Below are 25,823 nucleotides of genomic sequence, written 5' to 3' on the forward strand. Positions count from 1 at the left end.
CAAATCTTACTATGTTTCCTTTCAGTTAGTCCTGACGAAGGTTCTCAGCCTGAAACGTTGACAGTGCTTCTTCCTATAGATGTTGCCTGGCCTGTTGTGTTCCACCAGCATTTTGTGTGTGTTGGTGAAAGATCTTGCTGCACAGAAAGGTGTTGCACATGCTACTAGCAGTAGACCCAAGTTACACCCTAGGTTCACAAAGGATGGGTAACCAATATGTTTCAAGTGTCAGGTGGGAGGGCATGGAGCAAAGAATTGCCTAGAGGAGCAAAGTGCAAGGGATATAAAGCCTGAATCCTCCAGCCCTCAGGTTGTTGTGAGTCAGGCAATTTGGTGAAACCTGAAAGACTCAGATAATGTACAGTCATCCTGTGACCAGGTGCTGCAACATGCCATAGGAATATGTCTCGTTGTTGAGCTTAAGATACCAGGTGTTTCTGTCCATTGTCTGTTAGACACAGGTAGTCAAGTGAGCACCATGACTGAGCAGTTCTTTCGAAAACACTTGAATGGAAAGGATGAGGATATGTTGTCCACTGCTGACTGGCTTAGGCTAACAGCTGCTAACGGCCTTGATATTCATTATCTTGGCTATCTAGAGCTAGAGGTTCAATCAATGGGCATGACGATTCCCAACTGTGTTTTTCTAGTAGTCAGAGATCCTGTTAATATGAACAACCTGCCCTGTGCATTATAAGCCAATGTTGAAAACTTGTCTACACTGAATTTGACATGACCTTAGAAGGAAAGTTGGATTCTGATTGGAGAGATGTTTTCCAGAAAGTGCAGTTGCGCAGTACTGAAAAGAAAGCCATAGTCCGAGTATCGGGAAAAGATACTGAGCACATACCTGCTGAATCGGTAGTTACCATTGTGGCTTGGAAGGCCACTGGAGATGCTGGGACTGACCATAAGATGTTACTTGAGCCACTTAACATCCCTTTACGGGGTGGTCTTGTAGTTATTCCCATGTTCGTTAACTCTTGTTGTCATACAGTACCAGTAGATTTTAAACCTCTCTCGAGAGGTCGCATGGCTCTCACTGAGGACCTGGCTGAGTAAACGATCAAAGGTAGAATGGGTAGATAGCGAGCAGGAATGTGATGTAGGATTTCAGCTGGCATTGAACAAGTGATTGTTAGTGTAAAGGAGGAGGGTAGTAACCCTAAGTTAAAGTCAATTCTAGACAAACTCAACATAGCAGATAGTGAAGAACAGCAAGCTCAGCTGAGAGCTTTACTGGCTAAGTATCTGTTGAAGATGAAGACCTTGGGTACAATGACAAGCTCAAGCATGAAATTCATTTAATTGATGATGAGCTGTTTCACATCTACACTCTCGCCTTCCACCAAATCAGTACAGTTAAGTGAAAGAGCACATCTCAAAGTTGTTGAAGAAGGGTGTGATTCAAGAGGGCAATAGTGCATATGCCTCACCTGTAGTGTTCGTACAGAAGGCCGATGTTAGCATAACACTGTGTGTAGATTATCTGTGACTGAATATTAAGACTAAAAAGGACGTGTTCCTGCTCTCATGTATTGATGACAGTTTTGATGCTCTGCGGGGAGCACAGTTTTTCTCAATGATAAACCTTGCGAGTGGTTATCACTAAGTGGTGGTAGAGGAGTGTGATAGGCATAAGACTGCTGTTTCGACCCATTTGATTTATATGAATATCTTCGCATGTCAGTTGGGGTCTGCAATGGGTCAGCAATTTTTCAAAGACTCAAGAGTGATTTAGTCTTCCAAACTATGCCGCTGTATCTGGATGATAGTTTGGTGTATTCGCCGACTTTCCAGGAACACTTGGAGAGGCTTGACACTGTGCTTCAGCATCTCAAGGAGACTGGTCTGAAGGTGAAATTGGAAAAATGTCATTTTCTGCAGTCAGAGGTAAAGTTCTTAGGGCACCAGGTATCAGCCAAGGGGTTAGGCACAGATCCCAAGAAGGTCTCAGCTGTTCAGCAATGGCCAGTACCATCTACAGTCAAAGACTTAAGATAAAAACACAAAATGCTGGCAGAACTCAGCAGGCCAGACAGCATCTATGGGAGGATGTAGTGACGACGTTTTGGACCGAAACCCTTCATCAGGAGGAACTACCTCCTCCCATAGATGCTGTCTGGCCTGCTGAGTTCTGCCAGCATTTTGTGTTTTTATTTACTTCCAGCATCTGCAGATTCACTCGTGCGCCAAAGACTTAAGATCATTTCTTGGCTTTTGTAGTAATTATAGACAATTCGTTCGGGGATTCTCAAAGATTGCAGGTCCACTGCATGAAGTAGTGAATTTGTGTCTTGGTGCAGGGAATCCTCGTAAAACAACCAGCTGTTAAAACAGACTTGGATGGAAGAATGTCAAACTGCCTTTGACTTCCTGAAAGAGAAACTGACCAGTTCACCTATCCTTGGCTTTGCTGATTTCGCATACCCTTTCATAGTGGGGACCGATGCAAGCAGTCATGGACTAGGAGCTGTTTTATACCAGCAACAAGGAGAGGCAAAGTGGGTTATTGTATATGCAAGCCAATGATTGAGAAATGCTGAAAAGAATGATAGGAATTACAGCAGCATGAAATTAGACCTGCCTGCACTTAAGTAGGCTATAGTAGAGAAGTTTTGTGGTTACTTATTGGGTTCAAAATTCACCATAACAACTGACAATAATTTGTTATCCCACTTGAAAACTGCCAGGTTGGGAGCAATTGAGCAGAGATGGATCTCACGGTGACTCTGATATTCAGTATCATCCAGGCTGGAGCAATACTGTGGCTGATGCTCTCTCTGGGTAGCCAGTTGCAGGGGAGCCTGAGCCTATCTCAGAGGACGCTGAGTTTGATGGTAATTGGTCTGATCCAACGTGGCACTGCCCTTGACCTGGCACTAGTTACTGCAGGTCTTAAAAGCTGTAAGGTTAAGCAAATTCGAGCTCTTGAAGCTAGTATTAGTGATGTAAGTGGTCTGATACAAGGGAACACCCAGCCCTCCCGGGTTACTCTAATGAAGACTTGCACACTTTTCAACAGCAAGATCCTGTGCTTTGTCTCTTCAGAAACCTATGGGACAAATAAAGAAGGCTGAATGGCAAAGAACGTAAAGCTCGGCCTAAACCTGTTTTCTCTCTGTTAAAGCACTGGGACAGTATCAGGGAGTGTAAGGGGTTGCTGTATCGGGTAGTTGAGGATGAGAAGTACGGGGAGTATTATCGGCTTCTGCTACCTACCAGCTTGAGGAGTAAAGTGTTAGGGTATGTACATGACTCTGTGGGCCATCAAGGCATACAGCGTACTCTGCACTTGTTGAGAAGCAGATATTTTTGGGTGGGCATACACAAGAAGGTGGATCGCAAATTGTCTGCGTTATGTGTTAACTAAAATGCCACACACTAAGATCCATCCCCCCCCTCCCCCCCCGCATGAAATCACTTCTTGCTTTTCAGCTGCTCGAAGTTGTCACTATAGATTTCACTGTGCCTGAGCCGGCAGCTGATGGGAGTGAGTAGTAGTCACAGACGTTTTTACAAAGTTCACCCATGCATTCCCAACTCAGATACCACAGCAAAGGTACTCTTGAGGGAATGGTTTATGAAGTACGGTGTTCCTGAGACCAGGGCCGTAACTTTGAAAGTGAAGTCATAACTGAGCTCTGCAAACTGTACGGGGTAAAGAAAAGTCATACTACACCCCATCATCCTACTGGCAACACTCAGTGTGAGCGTTTCAACAGGACGATGTGTGATTTGTTGCATATGTTGCCTCCAGAAAAGAAACACAGGTGGCCAGAGCATTTACCCGAGTTAGTGTATGTGTATAATGTGACGCCCCACGCAACCACCAGATATTCCCCTTATTACCTACAGTCTGGTGTTGATCCCCACTCTGCTAGGGCAGGAACAGTCTGCAGACAGGAAATATGACTGGTTAGCCATACACCATAAACAACTGAGTGATGCTCATGCCAGAGCAAAAGAATACTCTGAACAGAAGGCTGCAGAATGCATTGCCTTACAGGAGGATAAAATTCGTTGTCCAAAGATTGACGTAAATGTGCTAGTTTACCTCAGGAACAGGACATTAGGTCATAATAAGATCCAGGATGCTTGGAAATCAACTGTCTACAGGGTGGTAGAAGTGCTAGACAACACATACACTGTGGAACCTTTGGAGGGAGGGCCTATCAAGAGGGTAAACAGGGTAGACATCAGGCCCTGTGAGAACATTCCCACCCAGTTCCTCAAAGGAGACTGCATACTCCTGTAATTCAGGCTAGCTCTCCACTGGGACATGAATTGGATTCTGAGGATTCAGAGAATGGTGTGATATTGGGAGAAGATGTTTCAGAATAGGATGTACGTAATCCCAACCCTAGCCTTGACAGTAAAACTTATGGGACTGAGCCTACAGTGCCTTTGACAGCTGATACAGGGTCTGATGTTGGTAGTCCTCCTGCTGCAGCACCCCTCAGGAGTAAAAGAGTAAATGCTGGACCGCACTCTGATCCACATTACGAACCAAGGTCAGTTTAAATGTGACCTTCATAAGCCCCGCCGCAGCGTCACAGATACTGGCTACTCTAAGTTCAGTTTTATTCAGAGAAGCAGTTAAAGGGGTTAAAAGTACTTTTGAAGTGAGCAAGTAATCAAGAACGCTTACTGATATGCAGGGGTGAATGTAACCAGGTGACTGCTGAATATCGTTTTTTTATTGTTAAAGTGCACTTATGTATTCACCCTGGTAATGCTAAAATAGCTGTCTGTGCCTTTAAGAGAAAATACTGATGTCATTTTGCATGCGTGGAGTAGAACGAAGAGTAGCCATGTTCTATCTAGAAAGGATGACATTCGAATGCTTTTCCCAGGTTTGGTGAGGAAAGGTGAACAATATTTAATAATATTCATGTAAATTCATTTATACTTCTTTGTAAGTCTAGAATATCAATAATTTAATATGTTTTACATGTAGATGCTTTAGATGTCCATGCGTAAAATTGATCAACGCTGGAATAGCATGGTTGCGAGTTCCTTAATCAGCCTACTAGGTTAGCCTTTTTAGTAATTTAACTACAAGGCAATATATTGTCAAACTTGTTGTAAAAGTTTGTCTTTCTTTATTGTTTCATGACCGAATGTGAATAGAGTAAAGTGAATGTGTTAATCTCTGTTCACGTAGTGTTAGTGAGGAGAACTCATTTCAAGGTCTAATCTATATGTGTTTGGAAGCTAAGTAAGTGTTAAAATATGTAAAACAGATAAAGGAATTAAAGACCCAAAAAGTGTGTGTGTGTGTGTGTGTGTGTGTGTGTGTGTGTGTGTGTGTGTGTGTGTGTGTGTGTGTGTGTGTGTGTGTGTGTGTGTGTGTGTGTGTGTGTTGTGTGCGTGTGCGTGTGCGTGTGCGTGTGCGTGTGCGTGTGCGTGTGCGTGTGTGTGTGTGTGTGTGTGTACTTTCCCCAGGCTACATATAGTTACATTTGGCCATGTCCAAATATGGAGTTACAAGCCTTTGTGTTATGGAAACCCTATAGAAGAAAGGGAAATGAGAAGGTAAAGCAGGATGGTTCTGTAATCATTGAGCATTACTGAAGACTGCGCAAGACTCTATGTGGCTGTCTATGATATCTGGGAATAGAATGAAGTGTACAATGTACTAGCATCACTGTACAGTTAAGTATTGAGAAAGTTGGATGACTGTGCTCCCAAATGCTGCCTAATCCAAACTCCTGTACAAATCACACTTCAGGGTTTGTGAATGCGGCAAAGAATTTTTAGGAACTAAAGGATGATATTCTACAATCAAAAATAATGTGCATGTTAGTCATCTCTGTAAGTTGTTCACTGGGAAGATGGATATTTTACCAAACCGCAATACAAATATATTAGTATGTCTCAACCATCCGTACAACAGACTTATCCAACATCATGAACAAAGTGGAACTTTTATCTTTACCACCACAGTTCTTGGAGGTAAAAAGGAAGTAGTTATAAGAATTTTTGAAAAGTTAACCAAAAAATTAAATTATATTACCAAGGATCTGCAAAGGGAGGCCGTTAAAATGTCTTATGTTTGGGAAGAATTATCCCAAATGCCTATGGTAGAGATAGACCTTAAAGTCCTCAGCTGGTGGGATATTTTCAAGGGTTGATGCAGTAATATCTATATTTTATTGAAATTAGACATTCAGTAATTGTATTGTTTGTTTTGGTGACTTTATATGTTACATACGTATATATTTTATGTGATAGAAAAATAAGATTCACTATGCTGTTAGAGTGATCCCTCAACGTTAAATATTTTGGGATTAAAGGGGGAAATTGTAATAAGAAAACTATGAGGATAACCCTGGATTTACTCATTACAACTTTCTGTTTCACTATCAATGCAATCTGCGTATTAAAAACAAGGCTTCATTCCATTCCTGTGGACTTAAATGTTGTACGAAACAACGATACAACAAGCAAAGAGCCCAAGCTCTGGAATTCCCTCAATGCTTTTACAAACTTAAATTGGGATCTGTAACACAGCCATAGGAACTTTGGAAACTGTTTATTTTTTGGAAGGAGTGATGGATTATTCTGATTGTGGTGAGAACATGTAGCACTTGGCAGTCAACTTTCTCCCTTTGATGGCACTGAAGAATTATTTCTGGCAGTAATTGCTATCTTCTCCATTTCCATTTGTATTTGTCCCAATACAGCCAGCATAACTAATACAATAAACTAATCTCACACATTCTTCTTCAGTGTTCTAACTTCCCACCTATACCTCAATGTTTCCCATCTACATAGTGTCTACAATATTTTTTTTAAAATAGGCTTAATCTTCATATTGTACCATTCACGGAAACAAAAATGTATCAATAATAATCATCTCAACATCTATATGCAGAAGAGAATTCTATATTCTCACCAACTTCTAAATACCGAAGTTTCTGATTGGATTTATTCCCAACTGTCTTTCTTATATATTCTTCTTTTGGATTCGAATAGAAGGAATTTTCTTATATTTACCTTATCAATATCTTCACAATTATAAGGAAGAAATCAGTTGAGGAGAACCCTTATAAACACATTCCTTCTGACAGAAAGCAGAAAAAACAGGAAGAATTCCAATTAACTATCTCCTTTCTTGAGATGGTCATGAGTAAGACATTTCTAAGATCAATAATGTGTTCTACTCTTCTCAGGTGCAAGATAATTTTGCACTAAGAGTACTCCTCCACAACATATGTTCCTGTATGTCATTGACAATAAACCCAATACTGAATCTGAAATCAAGATCCATGGTAAGATTAATTTTCTGTAATGTGAGGAATCATTGAATAAAAGCAAACATTCATCATCAGTATTCCAACTCAGGTTTCATCCAGTTGAGAAGGATTCTCAAAAACAAATTCATTAAATCTGGCACCAAGCTCATAGTTCACTGAGCAGCAGTGAATAGAGCTCTCCCATAGATTTCAATCTTAGTAAAGCTTCAGTGGTCACTTCAAAACACTAGATAATACTACCAATACCATGTCCACATTTTTTTTTAAAAACTACCATATTAACTAATGCCATCATCTCTCAGGCCAACTCTCCCATCATCAACACTCTGGTCATGTTTAACCAGAATTGGTCAATATATCATGTCATTAGTAACAGACTTTTGGAGCAAGCCTCTGCACTGTAAGAGGAATCAATAAGATGTATAATATTATCGGTGACTCAAGAGTCATATTATTTAAAATGAAGAGGAATCACATGGGAAGGCACTGAGCTACTATAATCTCTATGAATTGAACACAAGGATCTATGGATAAACTAAAAATAGAATATACAACATCCCAATTCACCTGCTTCATTAATCACAACCTGTCCCATTTAGACCATAAGACAAACGAGCAGAAGTCGGCCATTCGGCCCTTTGAGTCTGCTCTGCCATTTTATCATGAGCTGATCCATTCTCCCATTTAGTCCCACTCCCCCACCTTCTCACCATAAGCTTTGATGCCCTGGCTACTCAGATACCTATCAATCTCTGCCTTAAATACACCCAATGACTTGGCCTCCACTGTCACCCGTGGCAACAAATTCCACAGATTCACCACCCTCTGATGAGGGACTTTGTGGATTCTGTGTAGGAATTTTCAGTTACCCCAGAACCTATAGCACTCAAGTTGAAGCAATTCACCTTTGACCCTGAAGGATTACACGAGAGCAAAAATTAAATAAGATTTCAAAAGTAAAATGCAGCAGGTGTCACAAATCTGAACTAAAATACACAGGTCAACTGCATCTCTTCAGTCAGTTAACCATGAATTTTGCTATGGCTGCTACAGTCTTCAGATATCAAAAGAAGTTGCAAGGTTAATAGCAAATATCCAGCAGAACTTCTACCTAATTTAATTTCATTACTGCTTGTAGAAAGTAGAGACTGCAGATGCTGGATTTGCAACAACAAATAACTAACTGGGGGAGCTCAGGAGGTTGAGTAGAATTTGTTGAAGGTGGCAGTGAGAGGGAAGGAAATGTCTTCATTTTGAGTTAAAACTTCTCTCTTTGGTGAAAGTTTTGCATATTCTAATTTTGCATCTATCTCATGTTCAATGATTGCTTTTGTACCATTTTCTTCTTCGGCTGTCCATCGATTTCGATGTTGACTATGCTGAGAGTTTAGTCTCTGCAGGCACGTTTATGGGCCACAAGACCAGCATTGGATCAGCACTGTCTCCCACATCGGTTGCATTTGTGATTTGACTGGTCTAGCACCGAATGTCTGTGTTCATGACCTGCTTCATATTTCTTCTGCCTTTTCTCCTCAATAGCTGGGATTGACTTCTTGACAATGCAGCACCAAGTTCTTCTGTCCAAAACATCTTTCTCCCAGGTGTTGACATTTATGTCAGTGTTCTTCATATGGCGTTTCAGCACATCTATGTAGCGCAGCTTCTGACCACCGTGCTCTTTCCTTCATGTAGCTCGCCATAGAAAACAGCTTTGAGTAAACAATCATCGCTCATTCTTGTGACATGACGCTGATGAGTGAGTCTGAGCTGACTGTACCAGCACATTTGAGCACCTCCACATCTGGTACCCTCTCTTGCCACTTGATGTGTAATATTTGGTGAAAATGCCTGAGTTGTCTCTTGGTCAATTTCTTGATGTACTTCTGATACAATGTCATCATTTCAGCTGAATACAGCAGAGATGGTAAAATAGCTGTGTTATACACTTTGACCTTAGTTGCCATTTTAATGTTGTGGTGAGACCAAAGTCGCTTCTGCAAAGCACCAAAGACTTGTGTAGCTGATTGAATTCTCCTCCCAACTTCCAGTCTGATAAGTTGATGTTGGTCACAACATTTCCTAAGTTTGTGAATTTCACATACTTTTGTACCATAAGAACTTTCTAACCCCTCAAGTGAAATATGACATTGTATGTTGAAAACCTGCTGTGGTTGATAACAATATAAAAATGCTTTCTTGATATACTGTATGTAAGAAATGTTAGAATGTAACATAACATTTATTATTATTATATGCTAATTTCCTGATACAAATAAGTGTAACCTCTCTTCTTTAATCATACTGAAGTCAAAGTCAAAACTGAGTTTTGTGTCATATGCACAACAACATGTATGCACAGGAGCAATGAAAAACTTGAAACAACATCACAGGCTCGTACCATTATATAAACATAATTCAAAAGAAAACATAAATTATACAGAATTTTTCCTAGAAAACACAATTGGAACATAAAAAGTCAAGAACTCCTAGAATATTGCTGCAACATGGTATAAAAATCTTTTGTTAAATTAATTTTCTTCAAATGATGAAGTATTTAACCAGCCACTAGAAAGTGAAGTGTTTCACAAACAAGAGAAAATCTGCAGATGCTGGAAATCCAAGTAACCACACAAAATGCTGGAAGAACTCAGCAGGCCAGGCAGGAAAAGAAACATAGTCAACATTTCAGGCTGCGACCCTTCATCAGGGCAGAAGGAAAAAAAGACGAGGAGTCAGAATTAGAAGGTGGGAGTAGGGGAGAGAAAAAACGAGGGGAGTGGAGAGGGGTGAAGTAAAGAGCTGGGGAGTTAATTGGTGAAAGAGATACAGAGCTGGAGAAGTAGGTACCTGATAGGAGAGGTCAGAAGGTAATTAAAGAAAGAAAAGGGGGAGGAGCACCAACAGGAGGTGATGGGCAGGTAAGGCAATAAGGTGAGAGAGAAAAAAGGGAATGGGGAATGCTGCTTGGAGTACTGAGTTCCTCCAGCATTTTGTGTCTGTTGAAGTGGTTTTAAATCGTATTTTGCCAACAGCAATTTTTGCAATTTAACTTGTTAACTTAAGCAGAACACACAAGGACCAATTTCATCAAGACTTATCTAAGTTAAATTAATATTTAAGTAGCCTTCTATCAAAATGTTCCATATTTTCCAATTATCTACAGAGCTCTAATATTTTAATATTTATTTACCCTGTGGCTGGTCCCAAGATTGTTGCTACTATTTTATGAGCTGCTTTTCACATTTAACAAGCTTTGAATTAGTGTTCAATCTAGTCCCATTATCTGCCTCCAACTTCTATTGCTATATATACCTCAGCCAAGATGAGCAGGGCTACTCATCATATATTTTATTGCGCCATGATTAAAGTTATTATCAGTTGTACTTGCCAGTTAGAGGGAATATGCATTAATGTTTGGTTTAACAAAGGCTTTGCTACATAAGGAAGAATTATTCTCATTGTCTAAAGTTTCTAAACTAATTCAAGGAATAGAATTTCTGCTTAGATGAACCTATTCTATTTAATTACAAACATCAATAGGTTTGATTTACCCTTGAATATTTCTGTGGTATCTGCTTTTCAGTGATTATCTGATCATGTATATGTAACAATTAAAAACAGATTAGGTTTTTCTTGTGATAGGTGAATGTAAATATTGCTAGCCAGAGAAAATTTGAGAAAATCACAGAGAGAAGCAAAATATAAATGAGAATTAAGCAGAGAGAAGTCTAAGCAAAATAATGTAGAGTAAGATAAAGATTATGGTGCTCAGATAGGATTAGAAAAGTTCACAGAGTAGTTAAGATAGGAAAAAAGTAAGCTCTTGGAGTGATTGTTGATTGAAAAAATTGAATTCAGTGTGCAGGGACACAAGGAAACAATGTACAGCAGGTTTGTTTAAAGAGCAAACACGGGGACGTCATGTGATGGCGTAGGATCAAGACCTGGAAATCCAGCTCTCCCGTAAAAAACTAATAAATTTATGTTTAAGTGAAGAAAAGTTAGTAAATATTTTCTAAAAACTATGTCTAAACTACTCAGGATTTTCCTTAGGTATGCCTCCTAAACAGACGCAAAAGAAAACTATTACTTTGAAGACAGTACAAGCTGGGCCGGCCACCATGAAGGAGCCTCGGACTCAAGTGCATCTTACCTCCGGCGATACAGAACAGGAATCGGCGGCAACATTAACAGTCTCCAAGAAGGAACAACAAGAACTGCACGTGCGCAAAGGAAGGGGCATGCGCAAACATGAGCAATTTGAACTACAAATCCCAGCTATGATTGGAAGTGGAAGTGAAAATGAATCCGAGGTGGATTCAGATTCTCTGGAACACACAGAAGAAGATGAGGAGGCAAAAGAAGAACAACAGGAAGAGGTTGGAGGTGGAAGATCTTCTGGAGACATAAGAAAAGCTTTGGTGCAAATAATGCATGAATTAAAAGAATTAAAAACATTAAAAATAATAAAAGAAGATATTAAAAATATGAAGACTATGTTTGATAAAATGGTGAAAAAACAGGAGAAAATGGACAAGAAAGTTAAAAAGTTGGAAGAAATAACGGGAGACACTAATGTTAGAGTGAATAAAATGGAAGATAATATTCTTGCCTGGACATCAGAAAGAAAACGACTGTTGGAAAAAATAGACGTGCTTGAAAATTTTAGTAGACAAAATAATATTAAAATTGTTGGTCTTAAAGAAGGGATAGAGGGAGAGGATCCAATAATTTTTTTTCAAAAATGGATCCCAGAAAATTTGGAAATGGAGGAGGGAACCCAGTTGATTGAAATCGAAAGGACCCACAGAGCCTTATGACCAAAACCTCAACCTGATCAAAACCAACGACCAATCTTGATAAAATGCTTAAGATATCAAGGTAAAGAAAAGATCCTGAAGGCGGCTGCCCAATGTGCCAAAAAGAGAAATGAGCCATTGATGATAGAAGGGAAAGCAGTTCTTTTCTATCCTGATATAAGTTATGACCTTTTGAAGAGAAAGAAGGAGTTTAATCCAGCGATAAAAGTTTTACGGGAAAAGGGTTATAAATTTATATTGCGCCACCCGGCAACACTGATAAGTTTTTTGGATGACGGAAAAAGAAGATATTTTTCGGATCATCGGGATGCAGAGGAGTTTGCACAAGAACTCCCAAATATTCGCTAGATACAGCAAAGATTTAAAAGTGAAACAGATTAAAGATGAAGACGGGGACAGTGAAGTGAGTTGATGGACATTAAGGGCAGAAGAATATTTAAATATACTTTTAATTATATGATACAGGGGGAGAAAGGTAAAAATTTGAGAAATATTAATTGAGAGTAGTGATATTATTTTTTCTTCTCTTACATATACTTTTTTCATGCTACGGGGGAGCTTGGGGAACTTCGGATTGATCACTACGGGATTCACGTGTGTAATCATGGCGTTTGCCATGACCCGCACAACGGAGGGGGGTAATGTTGTGTTTTTTTTCATTCACAACATTAGCAGGGGGGTTTTGTTGTTTTTTTTCTTTATAATCTATTTTTCTTTTATCTTTCTTTCTTTGCCTGGATGATCAGAGGGGAGACACATAGCAACATGGAGAATTTTAAAATAATTCCCTAAGGTACTATGAGAGTTGAAATATTATGTATTATTATAGATTGGAGTAACCCCATTAAAAATAAGGACTAATTTAATGAATTTTTAAAGTTTTAATGTTAATGGGTTTAATGGACCGGTGAAAAGAAAAAGAATTTTAACATACATTAAGAAAATGAAAATAGATATAGCTTTTATACAAGAAACACATTTAACAGAGATAGAACATCAGAAATTAAAGAGAGATTGGGTTGGAAATGTTATTGCAGCTTCATTTAATTCAAAAGCGAGGGGAGTTGCAATTTTGATTAACAAAACTTTACCAATTAAAATACAAAATGTATTAATTGATACTGCGGGAAGATATGTAATTATACATTGTCAAATCTTTTCAGAACTATGGACTCTTATGAATATTTATGCACCAGATGAAAACAATGTAAAATTTATACAAGAGGCTTTTTTGAATTTGGCTGACGCACACGATAAGATATTAATAGGTGGAGACTTTTGTCTAGACCCAGGTTTAGATAGGTCAACTAAGGTTGTTACAAAACCAAAAGTAGCAAAATTAACTTTATCATTGATGAAAGATTTAAATTTGATTGATATATGGAGAAGAATTAACCCAAGAGAAAGAGATTATTCATTTTATTCAAATAGTCATAAAACTTATTCAAGGATAGATTTTTTCCTAGTATCAGCCAATATTCAAGACAGAGTGAAAAATATGGAATATAAAGCAAGAATATTATCAGATCATTCCCCCTTGACAATGACAATGATAATGATGGATAAGGAGGAATCGATTTACAGATGGAGATTTAATTCAATATTATTAAAATGTCAAGATTTTTGTGATTTTATGAAAAAAGAGATTCAATTTTTTTTAGATACAAACTCACATTCAGTTGATGATAAATTTATATTATGGGAAGCGATGAAGGCATATTTGAGAGGCCAGATAATAAGTTATACTTCTAAAATTAAGAAGGAATATATGGTAGAAATAGATCAATTGGAAAAAGAGATTATAAAATTAGAAAAAGAATCTCAAAGATATATGACAGAAGAAAAACAAAGACAACTTGTTAATAAGAAGCTACAATATAATACACTTCAGACATATCAAACAAAAAAAGCAATTATGAGAACTAAACAGAGATATTATGAACTAGGAGAAAGATCACTCAAGATTCTTGCTTGGCAGTTAAAAACAGACCAGGCTTTCAAAATGATAAATGCAATTAGAACAAGTGTAAATAAAATTACTTATAAACCTTTAGAAATCAATGAAACTTAAATTTTTTTAAAATTCTGAACTGTATCAATCAGAATCACAAAACGATATTGTTGAGATAGAAAGGTTTTTATCACAAATAACTCTCCCAAAATTGAATTCGGAAGAACAGAAGGGATTAGATGTGCCTTTTACATTAAAAGAGGTCGAAGAAGCTCTAGGATCACTTCAGAGTAATAAATCTCCAGGAGAAGATGGTTTTCCACCTGAATTTTACAAAAAGTTTAAAGATTTATTAATTCCTCCTTTTATCCCGTTGGGATCCCGTTGGATTATACGTATAATTCTCCGTAACTTCTGCCACCTCCAACGGGATCCCACTACCAAGCACATCTTTCCCTCCCACACCTTTCTGCTTTCCGCAAGGATCGCTCCCTACGCGGCTCCCTTGTCCACTTGTCCCCCCCATCCCTTCCCACCGATCTCCCTCCTGGCACTTATTCTTGTAAGCAGAACAAGTGCTACACCTGCCCTTACACTTCCTCCCTCACCACCATTCAGGGCCCCAGACAGTCCTTCCATGTGAGGCGACACTTCACCTGTGAGTTGGCTGGTGTGGTATACTGCGTCCGGTGCTCCCAGTGTGGCCTTTTATATATTGGTGAGACCTGACACAGACTGGTAGACCGTTTCGCTGAACTCCTACGCTCGGTCCGCCAGAGAAAGCAGGATCTCCCAGTGGCCACACATTTTAATTCCACGTCCCATTCCCATTCTGATATGTCTATCCATGGCCTCCTCTACTGTCAAAATGAATCCAAACTCAGGTTGGAGGAACAGCACCTTATATATGGGCTGGGTAGCCTCCAACCTGATGGCGTGAACATTGACTTCTCTAACTTCCGTTAATGCCCCTCTTCCCCTTCTTACGCCATCCCTGACATATTTAGTTGTTTGTTTTTTTTTCTCTCTCTGCCCATCACTCTGCCTGTTCTCCATCTCCCTCTGGTGCTTTCCCCCCTCCCCCTTTCTTTCTCCCGAGGCCTCCCGTCCCATGATCCTTTCCCTTCTCCAGCTCTGTATCACTTTCGCCAATCACCTTTCCAGCTCTTAGCTTCATCCCACCCCCTCCGGTCTTCTCCTATCATTTCACATTTCCCCCTCCCCCACTACTTTCAAATCTCTTACTATCTTTCCTTTCGGTTAGTCCTGACGAAGGGTCTCGGCCCGAAATGTCGACAGCATTTCTCCCTATAGATTCTGCCTGGCCTGCTGTGTTCCACCAGCATTTTGTGTGTACAGCAGGTTTGTGAAGTTTGGGGTTTAATAGACAATAGGTGCAGAAGTAGACCATTCGGCCCTTCGAGCCTGCACCGCCATTCTGAGATCATGGCTGATCATCTACTATCAATACCCGGTTCCTGCCTTGCCCCCATATCCCTTGATTCCCCTATCCATAAGATACCTATCTAGCTCCTTCTTGAAAGCATCCAGAGAATTGGCCTCCACTGCCTTCCGAGGCAGTGCATTTCAGACCCCCACAACTCTCTGGGAGAAGAAGTTTTTCCTTAACTCTGTCCTAAATGACCTACCCCTTATTCTCAAACGTTGCCCTCTGGTACTGGACTCTCCCAGCATCTGGAACATATTTCCTGCCTCTATCTTGTCCAATCCCTTAATAATCTTATATGTTGCAATCAGATCCCCTCTCAATCTCCTTAATTCCAGCGTGTACAAGCCCAGTCTCTCTAACCTCTCTGCGTAAGACAGTCTGGACATCCCAGGAATTAACCTCGTGAATCTACGCTGCACTTCCTCTATATGACAGTTAAAATCTGAGTATTAAAATTTTGAGTCACTGTGGATAAAGTTCAGGTATAGTATGAGGTGAACTTCTCAGGTTTAGCTTTGAGGAGTGCAAGGAATGGGTTTCATCTAAGTTTGTGGATAAAAAGTGAAAGTGACTCTATTCTGAATATGTTTTCTGCAATGCTGCAAATGGACCTTGCAGGAAATTATGTGATCTTATAAAAGAAGATAAGTAGGCAAAGTATTCTGACTCAGCCTGCCATTTATGAAGATCATGTCTGGTCTTTTACCAGAGCACCACTTTCCTGCAAAATTCCAACATCCCTTGCTTCCCTTCATATTCAGAAATCTATCTTCGAGGTTATAAGGATATTTCATAACTGAAAATGCCCGGTCAAATATTCAAAGTGATTTGAAACAAAAGAAAAATTGTCAATATTGTGTTTTACGCAAGAAAAAGAAACTATTTTATAATGATGAAAAAGTGAATAAGCAATTGAATTTAAGGCATATATTTTTACTTCAATAAGCCTAGCTTTATTAAGCAAGGTAACAGTAAGATAAAACTGCATTTTAATTCAAACCTTACATGAGGCCATTAATAAAAGTATGTAATATCCTAAATACAGAAAGCAGCTAAATTTTAAATAAAACTTTATACAGATAATAGATAGAAATTCCTGTAAGATGACACATGTTATGATTAGTGTTAAATGAAATCAATTTATAATGAAATAAATCATAAGATCCTATTCATCACCAAGACCAAACAAAAATAATGGCTGGTTTACCAACAATCTTTCCATGATTTATCATGAAATTCCTAGGTTTGCCTGCTGCTACAAATGAATCTCAGTGCAGCCATTTGGGCTGGTAACTCATGTTATATGGATTATGTTATTTACATAATTTATGGCTTTGAAATGCTAATCAACTTCATTAGTCTCGAAAAGGATCAATAAAATTGTGGATTATCACATTCACAGATTATACGTGAGACAAGGAGTTACGTTTTATCATTCTTCTTATTTTTCTGTTGGTGTTTAACTCATTCTTTTTTACTCTCTCTGCACCTAATGTTTAGATTCTGAAAGGTGCCAACTTCATCCCATGTCTACCTTCATTGTTAGCACATTTCTATCTCCTTCCTTAAACAGTGTGAATAATAAGTGTCAATGGACTCAAATACTCAGTTGATGTTATTGCATTATTTTTCCAAAATATTCAAGTTCTCCAAACTGACTCAATAAAATCCTCATACTAGCCACATCATTCTCTACTTTCCACCCTTCTACAGTCAATGTTTGCGCTTACTTTCCTAACAACTTCTCTGACATGATATTAATTTTCCTTGTTAAATCCCCAGAGACAACAATCTCTGTTAAAGGCACAAGGCAAATACAACCAGAATCCTAAAGTTGCATAAGATCTATAAAGTGCCAACTTTTTGTGTGTAGCTCTCAATGGAATCATCAAATATTCCCATTCAGACAAATCTACAGCCACAAACAATGCAGCAAGCAACACTGTTTCAAATTGTTAAAATAAACTTTCTATCTTTAAAATTGCCAGACACTGGACTGCAGAGCACCAAGGGATTGAGGGAGAACCCCTGGAAACTTAAATTGTGGTTGGGCTGGGCTGCAGATAAATCTGAAATGGAGGGCTCAAAGACCCTTGTGTGAAGTTTGAATCACAATTGTATGCACAACAAACGTAAAATAAAGCAAAACCTAACACCATAAATAGTGTACTGCTTCACTCCCAATAACCTCAACCTCTTTTACACATTCTTTTAAAGGGAGAATAATACTTCACTTGTGCAAATCCCCACAACATCTGTGAACTCTGTTTTGGAGGCCAATGAATTGAACTGAATTGACTTTATTTCTTACATCCTTCACATACATGAGGAGTAAAAATCTTTACGTTATGTCTCCGTCTAAATGTGCAAAGTGAAATCATAGTAATAATAGCAATCATATAATAATATGTAATAAATAGAACAGTTATGCAACATAGAGTAAACTCAAATCAGTGCAAGTTAATCAAAGGGTGAGCTTTTATAAGGCATCAGACCCTGGCAGTGTCCTTGGGAAAGTACTATAAATCTGTGTCAACTCACTGTCTAGATGTTAAAGGACATCATAAATTTTATTATCAAAGTATGTACTGTATATGTCACTATATATATAAAATGAATCTCAGGGTTGTATATGAAGACACATATGTATTTCGATAATAACATTTTCTTGGTACTTTTGAATCCTTCACTGGTACATTTGGGAGGTTTCTACTTGCTTCAAAAGGGCATCAATCACACCAGTGTCCAAGAACAGGGTGAGTTGTCTTAATAACTATCACCTGGTAACACCTATATCTACTGTGATTAAGTGCTTTGCAAGATTGTCATAGCTAGAATTAACTCCTGCCAGAGCAAGTACCTGAATCCATTGCAATTTGCCTTCCCCCCACAACAGGTCTACAGTAGATGCAATCTCAGTGGCTCTCAACTTGGCATTGGACCATCTGGACAACAGTCATACCAATGTCTGATGGCTGTTTTTGATTGTAACAGCATTCAACACCATCATCCTCTTAATATGAAACAACAAGTTTCAAAACATGGGCCTCTGTACCTCCCTCTGCAACTAGGTCCTTGACTTCCTCAGTAGAAGACTACAGTCAGTGCAGATCAGTAATAACATCTCCGTCTTGCTGACAATCAACACAGTAACATTTCAAGGATGCATTCCTAACCCAGTGCTCCATTCTCTACACTCATGACTGTGTGGTTAGGCACAGTGCAAATGCTATTTATAAATTCTCAGATAACACCACTGTTGCTGGCAGAGTCATTTATGACGATGAGGAGGCATACAAGAGTGAGATGGATCAGCTGGTTGACTGGTGTTTCGAAAGCAACCTTTCACTCAGCATCTGCAAGACTAAGCAATTGATTATCGACTTCAGGGAAAGGAAGTCATGAGAGCACCTAGTCCTCCTTGAGGGGTCAGTGGTGGAAAGGGTGAGCAGCTTCAAGGTTCTGGGCATCACGATCTTGGAGGATCAATTTTGGGCCCAACATATCCATGTACTCACAAAGAACACTTGCCAGTGGCTCAACTTCATTAGGAGCCGGAGGAGATATGGTATGTCACCAAAGCTGCTGCAATTTTTACAGATCCTTCTACTTGGTTGCATCAAGGCCTGGTATGGAGGCTCAAATGCACAGGATGAAAAGGGGCTGCAGAGGACTGTGAACTCAGCCAGCTTCATCACAGGCACAAGCATATCTTTCATTGAGGACATCTTCGAAAGACGGTGACTTACATACCTTCTTCTCATTACTACCATCAGGGAGGAGGTACAAGAGACTGAAGATGCACACATATGTTCTTCTCCTCCACCATCAAATTTCTAAAAAGTGCATGAACCCATGAATACTACTTCATTATTTCTCATTTACACAATTTATTTATATTTTAGCTTACAGTAATTTCTTTTGGTTTACATGGTACGGCTGCTGCAAAACAGGTTCCAGAGACAGCAATCACAACTCACTAACTTTTAAGATAACTTAAGATAGGGATAAGAGTAAATGGTATGCAAAAGTATTTAATTAGGGAAGGCAAATTATGATGCTATTAGGCAGGAACTTGGGAGTACAAGTAAGAAACAGATAATCTCATGGAAAGGTACAACAGATATGTGGAGGTTGTTTAGAGAGCACTTGTATGGAGTTCTGGAAAGGTTTGTCCCATTGAAGCAAGGGAAGGATGGTAGGGTGAAGGAATCATTGCTGATAAGAGAAGTAGAACATCTAGACAAGAGGAAGAAGGAAGCATACTTAAAGCTTAGGAAGCAAGGATTGGACAGAGCTCAAGAGAGTTATAAGTTCAAGTTCAATTATCGTTCAACAGTACACACGGATACAACCAAATGACATAGCATTTCTCTGGATCCAAGGTGCAAAATACAGAAGTAACAGTCACACACAGCACATAGCACATATAGCACATATAATCATAATAGTAGAAAAACATTAAATTAAACAAATAATAATATTACCCAAGTCCCTGAGCATTACGGTGATTGATGGTGCATGGACGTTATCCTGGAGTCACCTTCCTGCAAGAACAGCTCACAGCAGTTACTCATTGTGCAGTGCAGCTGCAGACGAAGGCAATCCATCTTGTCCCCCACTGAGCAAGCACTGGAGGTCAGCACCAACGAGAAAAGCCAGTCCCCAACCCAGCAAGGAATTCAGCATCACCCAGGAAGCTCTGGCACCTCCTTCCTTGTCCGCCACAACAAGCACCTCCGAGGCATGAACAAGGGCCTGGTCAATGACACAACCGAGACCACACAGCTACCCTGATGTCGGTCTCACCAATGAACCAGTGAATAGGACTCACAGTATTCTATATTGCGATCACAACAAAAATGTCCTGCACCATCCACTGGATTGCACACCGCCTCTGCGCACTGCTACTGACGTCTTCTTACCTGCAACACACTGCGCAACAATCCAGCTCCATCGCTATCCAGTAACTTGCTAGCAGGGTAGAATTGCAATACTTGGTGTTCTTAATATCCAGCAGTGTCTTGCAATTGTCAAAAAGATGTAAAAGACAACCAAATGCACCTTTGTTTGGACCCAGAGAGGCTGCTGTGTATGAACACGCCACCATCTCAGCAGAACCTATAAGGTAGTCAGGAAGGAGCTAATGAAGGTAAGGGGGTCAACAAGATTCCCCACAATGTAGATTCATTCAGAAAATCTGGAGGCATGGGATCCAGGGAAACTTGGTTGCATTGATTTACATTTGGCTTGCCCACAGAAGGCAGAAGGTGCTAGTAGATGGAACATATTCTGCCTGGAGGTCTGTGATTGGTGATGTTTCACAGGAATCCGTTCTGGGACTCCTGCTATTTGTAATTTTTATAAGTGACTTGAACGAAGAAGTGAAAGAAAGGATGAGTCAGTGTGCAGGTGACAAATAGAAATTAGAATTGAATTGAATTGACTTTCTTACATCCTTCACATACATAAGGAGTAAAAATTTTTATGTTACGTCTCCATCTAAATGTGCAATGTGCAATCATAGTAATTTATAATAAATAGAACAGTCAATGTAATATAGAGTACACTCAAACCAGTGCAAGCTCATCAGTCTGATGGCCTGGTGGAAGAAGCTGTCCCGGAGCCTGCTGGTCCTGGCTTTTATGCTGTGGTACCATTTCCCGGATGATAGCAGGGGTAACAGTTTGTGGTTGGGTGACTCGGGTCCCCAATGATCCTGTCCTTTTACACACCTGTCCTTGTAAATGTCCTGAATCATGGAAAGTTCGCAACTACAGATATGCTGGACTGACAACACCACTCTCTGCAGTCCTGCAATTAAGGGAGGTACAAAACATAGTACTGCACAGTATAGGCCCTTCGGCCAATGATGTTGTGTCAACCCTGGTCATAGAAAGGTTGTCGTAGGTTACAACATGACATTGACAGGATGCAGAGCTGGGCTGAGAAGTGGCAGAGTTCACTCCAGGAAAGTGTGAAGTGATGCAGACTGCAAGGTCAAACTTGATGGCAGAATACAAATAAAATGGTAGTTTTCTTAGCAGTGTGGAGGAACAGAGAGATCTTGGGGTCCAAGTCCATAGATCCCTCAAAGTTGGCAAGCAAATTTTTAGGGTGGTTAGGAAGACAATATGGTGTGTTAACTTTTATTAATCGGCAGAATGACTTCAAGGGTTGTGAGGTAATATTGCAGTTCTGTAAATCTCTGGTTAGACCTCACTTGGAGTTTTGTGTTCAGTTCTGGTTGCCTCATTATAGGAAGAATGTGGAAGCTTCAAAGAAGGTGCAGAGATTTACCAGGATGTTGCCAAATAGGCACATGGATGAAAGTACAATGGAAGGCTATATGAGTGGGAAGTATTAGACTGAACTTGGAGTAGTTTCAAAAGTCAGCACTACATTGATGGGCTGAAGGTCCTATACTGTCCTGTACAATGTTCTATTTTCTATACGTCAGTGATAATAAATCTGATTAAACTGAAAAAGGAAGCATTGGAAAAAAAACTGAGCTAGTCAAGTAGCAAATAGTTTTTAATCTGTAAATAAAACAGGCACTACATTTCTCATGACAATGACCAGATTTGATGAAGGGTACAAATCTGAATCATTAACATGTCAATTCACTTTTTCAAATGCACTGCTCAATATTTCAAATTCATCAGATTCAATTAAAGTAATTATTTCCATTATTAACACTTAAAAGCACTTAAACAGTTGGGCAGTAAACAGATATGTAAGCTATCTAATTGTATTACTATTAGTTTTAATGCAGTTTAACCAATCATTTTACTAAATATTATCAGTTCATTTTATAGAAATTCTAACTGAAAAATGCTGCAGTTCTCAAACATACTGCTGTATAAAGAAAACTAATCTAAGAACATTGGCAGAGTTTCTATTTCTGTATAATGGACTCACTAAAAACATAAACAGGTAGGGTGTGATGGATTCGTAAGCTAGATTGTTACTCTGGATAAATATGATTGACAGTGAATGATGAACATTGTGAAAGTAACTTAAAAGAAGATATCAATAAGGGAAATTGACTGATAAAAAATTAATGAAAGAGATCATGGCTAGTTGTAGACCATAGTTTGTCATATTTTTGAGTGAAGTGAAACCCTTTTTGAACAAATTGATGCATTTGTACAACTAGTCCATTAGCAGAAAATTAACTTAGATTCAGTACTTAAAATCAAGTTTGTATTGATATGAATAGTGAATGAGTTTTGTTTTTTTAATTTTACTTCACAGCTGAAAATGTTCAAAGTTCAAAGTTAAACTTTATCAATATTATATACAAAATACAACCCTGAGAGTCACCTTCTTGCAGGCAGGTATCCACAAAATAAATAAACAAAATAGAATTCATTAAAAAACATACACAACAAAGAATGACAAATATACAATGTGCAAAAGATTCAAGATTCATTTATTATCAAAGAATGTATAAATTGAACAACCTTGAGATTTGCTTGCTCACAGGAACCCACAAAGCAAGAAACCCAAAAGAACCCAATTAAAGAAGCAAAAGATAAAAATAAAATACCAATACTTAATGCTCAAGAGAAAGAAAAAAGTTAAAATACAAATCATGCAAACAATTGAAGCGAACAACAGCATTCTGAACCAAAATAGAGACCTCAGATCCAAACTCCGAAGCAGCCCAGAGTAGGCCCAAAGCCTCGCTTATCAGTTCATCATGTTAGTGGGCAAAGAGCACAGCAGCCGGGGCAGTCTTCATAGCCTCGGCACCATGGAGATGACCATTGCGGAGAGTGAGTGAAATCCGCTCTGGTCCTGACCAACACCCTGTCTTTTCAGTCTATCTGGGCTGGATAGAATAGGATAAATTGCCCTGCAGAAATCCAATAGCTTCAGGGAAATGAAAGACCCCAAATTGGGTAGTATGGGACCCAAGACAGTTGCTCCACCCACCCGAAGGTAGCAGTGAGGAGGGAGACAGGTCAAACACAGGCAGGTGACAGTGAACATTTGATGTTTTCCACTCTCGAGCCTCGACACTTTACTTTGGCTCAATACATTCATCGGCAGAGTAACGAGGTTGAACACCAGTTCATTTTCCACTCTTGGGCCTCAATACTTTAATCTGCCTCAAATTCCACCCCATGACAGCCAACCTTCATCTTTAAGGTGCTATACCTGCATTCCCAACAGTCAAGTCTGCAAAATCTTTCAGGGGATTGTAAAATCACCAGTTCGTTTAGATGGTTCAGAAGTACATTGCTTCAAAAGAAATTACACACTACAGATTGCAGTGATTGTAGTTCAGATGTATATCAAGTAGAATATTTAGTTGTTTTGTGAGCTGCTGCAAAACATTGCCATCTTTCCCCAGATGTTTATGCAGTAAGAAAACGTGAGTTTTGATGAGAAATATACTGAGGTATTTGAAATCAAAGAGTCTACACCACATCTGAAGGCAATTGTAATTACATCCAAATGTACACTAGAACACAACATTTCATTTTATTGGTTAACAGTTACATATGGCAGACCCAAATAATGCATTTTAAATGCCATATTTTCAGTATTATGTATCCTTCAAGTGTTATTCTGTTTATAAAATGAAGGTAGAAGCAGAATATTAATTGATACTTATAAGTTTCTATTTCACCAATATTTTATATTCTGGCTATTTTTATTGTAGGTGATGCAACAAAGTTTCTTTTTCTTACCTGCAGACAGAACATTGTCTTTGGGGCTGAAGAGCAGTGAACATCACAATCACAGAATAATTACGAGGAGGGGCCTTAACAAACCTTCGAAATTTGTCACCATTCATTCGAATAATTGAACGTCTGGAGCTCCATTCCATTAGCTGTTCCACTTTTTCTGCCTGGAGGTTCTGACATTAAATAAGGAATAATGAGAAAACTGCAATAAAGACACCTGCATCAAATAATTGCCTAGCTGTGGAAATTATTAAAGTCAAAACAATGGAAGTATTTAGTTCTCTCTCTGAAATTTAACCATTTTATAACACAAAGCCAAGGAGGAATATCTATTGTCTTAAATAATGAAAGAGATTGTTAAATGCAAGATGCACCTTAATTGCAAACAGCCAACTCATTTCAGTTATCCAAATGAGAGTCCATATTTTTTCATCTGTGAAGCATGATAACAATTATTTTGTACAGTATTATATAATTCTGCTAAGCACTTCCTATCATGAGTAGGGAGTGCTCAGCAGAATTATGAAATGATCTTGGTGGAATTTCCACAAGAAGAATGCAATGGATGGCATCATTCTTATGTCCTGCTTCTTTGGATAGCTTTATCCTGAGGTGAGCCTGTCCTTGGGCACTCCTAGGAACACGTAAGTTGGACTCCCATAGTGCTGACTAATAGGTTTGCAAGGTAAATAGAATATTTACCTAGATCCTTGGATCGTCCCGACCTCACCTACACTTAAATAATAAAACTAAATTTCATTTGTCTCTAAATAGGTCTGAATGCCTGAGTCATACGCCTCTCCATGTGAACTTTCTGCTTTGCCAGTTGTGCTTTCTTTAAAATATATCCTTATTTTCTTTTTAGTTAACCCATCACTTATAGTTTATTTCACCTAAAATCAGCCAAATGAATGAAACAATTGAGGAACTCCAAGTGTGAATTATCAAGATCAACATAAATCAAGATTTTGCAATATTTTGCACAAGTTTCCTTCAGAAGTCAGCTTGGGTTGTCATTCAAGAATGGTTAGCTGCATTGTACTTCCAATAATTTAGATCATTTACTCTGTGATTATTTGAGAAGGGTGTCAAAATTATTCCGTTGATTATGTCTTCAGTCCAAAGGCATGTTTTAAAAGCATCTTTAAATTGCAAACAAATGGATAACCATAAACTAATACACCAAATGTACAGTTATTAAACTGAGGAAGACTGAGGGTTACTAAACCCAGATTGACTAGCAATTTGGTAGCTGGGATTTGCTGAGAAATGGTAAGAATTTGACAAGCACTATAGGTATAAAGAAATTCAAGACTCCTGTGCACATCACCAAAATTTCCTTATAATGCCCTGATTTTGAACTCCAGATGGATCCCAGCAGGAGTAAAAACTTCTTGCAATTCTCCTCCAATTATGCTGGCAATCCAGCAGCTAAATATGGGAACAAAATTAAGAAATTTCTTAAGTACAAAGCAGGTCAGACAGCAAATTGAGGACAAAAAGAGGCAACATTTCAGATGAATGCTCCACTCCAGCATCCTTTAAAATGGAAACAAATATAAAATGTTTTTTTTAGGTTGCAGAGAGTTGATGTTGGAAAAAACAGATGGAATGTACATAATATGATGCAGACCAAAGTCC

The 25,823-nt window shown here is 38.9% G+C and overlaps 1 protein-coding gene across 3 annotated transcripts in view; it reads right to left on the bottom strand.

Moving 5' to 3' along the window:
- The window catches only part of tusc3 (tumor suppressor candidate 3), a 383,950-nt gene that overhangs the window by 277,215 nt on the left and 80,912 nt on the right, over nucleotides 1–25,823 (bottom strand). For all 3 annotated transcript variants that reach the window (XM_073064598.1, XM_073064600.1, XM_073064597.1), the window contains exon 2: nucleotides 24,186–24,355. In XM_073064598.1, coding sequence (XP_072920699.1) covers nucleotides 24,186–24,355 — 170 coding nt within the window. The remainder of the gene's footprint in view (nucleotides 1–24,185; nucleotides 24,356–25,823) is intronic.

This window comes from Hemitrygon akajei, chromosome 13 (genome assembly GCF_048418815.1).
Source record: "Hemitrygon akajei chromosome 13, sHemAka1.3, whole genome shotgun sequence".
NCBI classification, from domain to species: domain Eukaryota; kingdom Metazoa; phylum Chordata; class Chondrichthyes; order Myliobatiformes; family Dasyatidae; genus Hemitrygon; species Hemitrygon akajei.